This window comes from Frankliniella occidentalis, unplaced genomic scaffold (assembly GCF_000697945.3).
Source record: "Frankliniella occidentalis isolate FOCC.00 unplaced genomic scaffold, Focc_3.1 Scaffold401, whole genome shotgun sequence".
NCBI lineage: Eukaryota > Metazoa > Arthropoda > Insecta > Thysanoptera > Thripidae > Frankliniella > Frankliniella occidentalis.
This window is the reverse complement of record NW_026267523.1, coordinates 56,718-62,052: the sequence shown is the minus strand read 5'-3', so window position 1 is coordinate 62,052 and position 5,335 is coordinate 56,718. Positions and strand designations below refer to the sequence as shown.

Genomic DNA, 5,335 nt, shown 5'->3' with positions numbered 1-5,335 from the left:
CTCTCTCTCTCTCTCCCTCTCCCTCCCTCTCCCTCCCTCTCCCTCCCTCTATCTCGTTTGGGCTGCTGAATACCGAATGAGCCGAGGGGCGACGTCAGCATATTTTGGGATGATAACTGCGCTAGAACGAGCTGGAGGATGTTAAGGGAGCCTAGTGAGGCGGCGGCGCTCTGCTAGGCTCGGCGTGGGAAGCGAGCGCGTTAATAATTTGTAGGGCCGCACGATGTTTGCATATCAAGCAGCCGCGGAGCGGGGTGAGCAGAGCTTTAGGTTCCCGTAGGCTTCCTATTTTCCTTTTGGGCATAACTTTTGGGCTTGCGAGGGCCGAGTGCGTTACTTCTCTGTAGATTTGCCTTGCTGGTGCCTTCCCCCCTACTTTACACACACGCACTCTCACACACACACACACACACACACACACACACACACACACAAACTTGCGCGCGTGCGCGTACGCAGGGCTGCCACGTTAGAGGACCTTCATTGTTCGTTCGTGTGTGCTGCATCACGCTCGTGTCGACATCTCAGCAGTATTGCGACGCTGCGAAGGTCCTCAGCCGGGGCCCGGGTGTCCTGAGGACGCCCTTCTCAGGTCACACCTCCTGGGCCTGGGTCCGGGTCCGGGTCTGGGGTCCGCCCGGCCGCCTGACCACCAGGCGCGGCTGATTCCCACGGGGCCAATAATTAATAATAACGCGAATAACGCTCTCACGAGGCCTAACGGTGCTCAATCAGGATATGTCTTTTGTGCGTCGGGAGTGCACACTCACTCAGAGCAGACGGCGGTTGAAGTCGATGGTGATGATGATGTTGATGCTGTTGATGGAATTCCAGGAGCTAGAGCCTGGGTGCAAGGCCTGCAAGGCCTGCAAGGCGGCGGACCCAGACCGTTCTGCAGGTTTGGCGCCGAGATATCAATAAGCTCGTGGCCTCTCTCCAATTACACAGACAATCTCTGGCCGTCGGCAACGATATCATTATATTTCTCTCAGGCGCGAGGATGCTACCGCCGCTGCTGCCGCCTCGGTTTGGCTTGATTGATCAGCCGACAGTCCCCCCGCGGCAGGTGGCGGCGCCGGGGGCATATTCAGGGCAGAGCGAGAGAGGAAGTTTAACTTTACGAGCTGCAATGCAAAATGAGATTCTACCGAAGGGATGTTCTTGACTAACTCAAGTCTGTTCTTTTACCAAGAGCAGAGCAGTATTTCTTTCGGCAATCCCATGATTAAGTTCACGGAAAATGATCAAACCTAAGCTTATCGAATGTCTTATTCGAGTGCTTTTTTTTAGCAAACGTCAAAGTTTACCAATATATTACCTAAAGTTCTAGTTCTACTTAACTTTGGGTTGGTGTGAGTGAAGTGTAACGAGGGCTCGCGTGGACTTCATCCTCGACCTTTGGCACGAGCGCTAGCGAGCGCCGGCTCCAGCCCCGACTCCAGCCGCCTGCTCTCGCTCTGTATGCAGCGCGGAGTGCGATCGGATGCTGATGGAATGATCAATCAAGGCGGAGTGGGGCAACGCGTGTCACAATGTCGGCGTGCGGCGTTTATTAGTCGGCGGGGATTATAACTGCTCGGTGTACGCGGCGGTCGTTGACCCGGCTGATCCCCGCGGCCCGATCCCCACCCCGCGCTTTAATCCCCGCGGGTCGATCCCCCTGCTCGGCTAATCGCCGGGGTCATTCCCCGGGTGCTGCCGAGCGCTGCCGTGACGTAAGTGGGGTGCATTTGGGGCCGATCGACTCCAAATCGCGCTGCGGTGCGCGGGTGAGGCGCTGCAGCAGCAGCTGGACCCCGCCGCGGGGAGGGGAAAGAGAGAGAGCTTTCTCTCCGAAAGTGAGGAGACGGGATGAGCGACCGGCCGGCGGACCACTTCCAAAGGGCCACAAACGGTGATGCTGATGATGTTTGTTGCGCAAGATAACGCACACTCACACACAGGCGTTACGGCGGAGACGGGTATCGGCGAGAGATCCCCACGTCCAGCAACATTCGCGTTTCCCCTATTTACGGAGAAAACCGCGCGGGGCTATGGCACCTCACAATTGCGTGTAACTGGTGTCAGGGCTTATACTTGTGCTGTGGAGGTGGCAATTAGGGGTCCCAAGGTGGGGTCATCATGTAAGTTCGTCACCCTGCAGGACAGGAATGCTGTCGTCCTGAGCACCGCGGTGTGAACACCTCACCATGGACAGCCCGCCGTGCTGGGACTCGACCCGGCGCTCGACGGGGTCCTGGCGCGACTTCCTGGAGCCGCCCGCGCCCTGCTCGCCCACCGTGCTGTCCCTCTGCAGCGCCGCCTCCCTGAGCCGGCGCCGGGGACGTCGCCTCGACGACGACGACGACCATGACTCAGTCCTGGACACGGACCATGACGTGACGGAGGCCGTCATTGAGCCCGTCACCGTATCGGCGACGGGCACCTGGAGGGACCACCTGGTCGCGGACGTGCCCCTGGTCAGCTCACCCGCACCCTCCACGAGACGGATCAGCAGCGAACGCGGCAACCGGAACTCTGAGGAGGACGAAGACGACGAAGACATCGCGGACCTCGAGCTCCTGTCTGCTGGCGACGAGATGGTGTTCGAGCCGTTCTCGGACACGTGCGGGGAATGCGAGTGCGACGAGGACGGGGGTGGCCACGCCGCCGACGTGGACCTGGACGGGCTCGACCTGGCCCTCTTCGAGCCCGCGCCGTCCGAAGACTCGTCTTCAGTGTGCTCGGCGTGCTGCTGCCGCTGCCGCGAAGAGGAGGACGGGGAGGACGAGGACGACCCTGGGCTGGCGTCCGCCGTGTCTGGATCTCTGCTGTACATCTTCACCGGCGCAGGTAACGGCACAACGAGGCCAGCTGCTACCCGTGTCTCTGTCCACAAGGCTGCCCTTACGTGTTTGCGTAAGGCGGTCAGCTGATCGCATTGCCTTACACTAGTTTACCCCGAGGCTTCCTCGGCGCGGCGCGGCGTGGCCTGGCGTGCAGGGAGTGGTTTCGGTTTCCTACTTTCCCATATCGTTCGCGAGCTGGGCCAGCGTGTCCCTGCCCGGCCGGGCCAGCCCGGGGCTGATTGGCTGGCCGAACAGATCACGCTAGACCCCCCGGCCCCCCGCCCGCCGCCCTACCACTTCACGCCATGCTGAGGGCGAACTCGCAGCGAGCCAATGGCTTTTTGTCACTGCCGAATTTGCATAAGATGCAGCCCGGATGAGGTCGATTAGGATGAGATGCAGGCTCGTCTCTTACATGTTGTGTTTTTCTCTGTTGCAGGTAAGAGACCGTGGCCTGGTGAGGATCAGGATACCATCTTCTATGCCTTCATAAAGGTTTGAGTTGAGGAGACTTTAACGCTGGGGCTGGTGTTGTGCGCCCAGGAAACGCAGGACGCAGGTCCTGAGCAACCAGCAAATAGAGCGACTGATCCGATTTGGGATTCGCGCTTGACGAAAGAACCTGCCTTATCTGGGTTTGTTAAGTGACGGCCCGTCACGCGACACGGGGGGCCAGCAGCCCGGGGCTCCGCGCACTCGCTGAGGTAACGCGACGACCAACTCCCCGAAAGAAAACGAGGCGTTGCCTCCTGGCCTCTGAGCAGGGTAATTATCGGTGGAGTCGAAGAGCGAGAAAGAAAGGCAGAGAGATACGGAGTAGAAAAAGACATGCGTTGGCATTTGTCGTGAGCACAGTCGTGCGCCGCGGCCCGGGCGGCCGGGCACGAGCGGTGTGGAGGTGTCGCCACGAGTAGTGCGTTTAGCGGGCTCGCCCCAGGCCCGCGCTGGGCCGGCGGGGTGGCGCAAGCGGGACACATCGGGGACGACACTGCTGGACAGGGACAGCCTGTCGACCCGGCGGTGATCCAGATGTCTGAGGTAATCATGCCGATGATGCGGATGAAGTCAGACGCGATGGGCGCGATGACAGCGACAGCGGCATCGACTGCGATATTTGAACTACGAGTCCTCTCCCTCCTGAGCCCTCCCGCGCTGATGCAGCAGGGCACTCGGATTAGTGTCGGCTTGCGCCACGCCCCGCCATTCAGGCAGAAGGGTCCCGCGGGTCGAGGGGCGATGCGGCCGACAATTAGCTACACGCTGCACGCAGCTCGGGCGGGGCGGGGCGGGGCGGGGCATCTCGCCTGTAGAGGGCCTCCACCAACGCGACTCTCGCGTGCACCGGCCGGGCCGGGTGGGCCACCAGGGAGTGCCACGATTAAGACAATCAGTCTAAACGGTCTCAAAACTCGGACTGTTTCTGCTCTGGTGCTTCGTTTTGAAGTCGGGCCGTTTGCTTTAATGTATGGTGGGTGAAAGTGTCAGACACCTGAGGAGACCCCCCGGAGGACTCTTCAACCTTTGCCGCTTAAACTTTGCCGTCACATGACACTGGAGTTTTTATTGGCTAAGCTGCTATTACTCCAGTGACCCGAAAAACGAACACTCCAGCAAAGCTGCTACACAAGCTGGCGTGCCTGCCCAGCAACTCTGTCAAGAAACTAGGTTGTAATTGTAACTGTGATGCGAGCCAAAATATTCTCATTTGTGTGTTCAGCTTGTTGCACACTTAAATTAATCGGTGTGCTCAAAACATTCGTCATATTGCGAGACGTAAACTAAGATCCACTTCCTCCACATTTTCACTGCCTTTCGTCCCCTTTACTAAATCTCCATCACCCCCTCCCCCTTCTCGTCCTACTCTTCGTCCTTCTCGTCCTACTCCTCGTCCTCGCCCTCGTCCTCGCCCTTGTCCTCGCCCTTGTCCTCGCCCTCCTCCTCGCCCTCCTCCTCGCCCTCCTCTTCGTCCTCTTCTTCGTCCTCTTCTTCGTCCTCTTCTTCGTCCTCTTCTTCGTCCTCTTTTTCGTCCTCTTTTTCGTCTTCTTTCTTGTCCTTTTTTTCTTCCTCCTCTTCGTCCTCCTCGCGCTCCTCCTCGCCCTCCTCCTCGAGCTCCTCCTCGCCCTCCTCCTCGCCCTCCTCCTCGTCCTCCTCGTCCTCTTCGTCCTCCTCCTCGTCGCCCCCCACCCCCATACTCCTCACCCTTTGGACGAGTTGCTGCGGAGAGACGGGCACCAGCAGCAGGCGCACTGGAACTCGCGTGCGTGAGCAAACATAACGCAAGTCCTTTTATGTGTCCGGCCGGCGAACGCGTGTCTTAATTCTGACGCGGCGGCAGAGCGGGGCAGGGCGGGGCGGGGCAAGGCGGGTGCGGCTGCAATCCGAGCGTAGCGGCGGCGGCCTTGTGAGGCATCCCAGGGGCACAGCCGCGGCCCGGCGGTAGGGGGCAGGACGTGACAGCGCCGCTGCGAGGTGTGGCGGGGCGGGGCGCGGTAAGGTGTAGGGCGGGG

General features: G+C 60.0%; 1 protein-coding gene across 1 annotated transcript in view; it reads left to right on the top strand.

Annotated features, from left to right (window-relative positions):
• LOC127751266 (uncharacterized) overlaps positions 1–3,329 on the top strand; it is a 13,114-nt gene extending 9,785 nt beyond the window's left edge. The window contains exons 2-3 of the mRNA XM_052274507.1: positions 2,144–2,832; positions 3,268–3,329. Of these exons, the coding sequence (XP_052130467.1) occupies positions 2,190–2,832; positions 3,268–3,329 (705 nt within the window). The 5' untranslated portion in view covers positions 2,144–2,189. The remainder of the gene's footprint in view (positions 1–2,143; positions 2,833–3,267) is intronic.
• Positions 3,330–5,335: the final 2,006 nt, after the last annotated feature.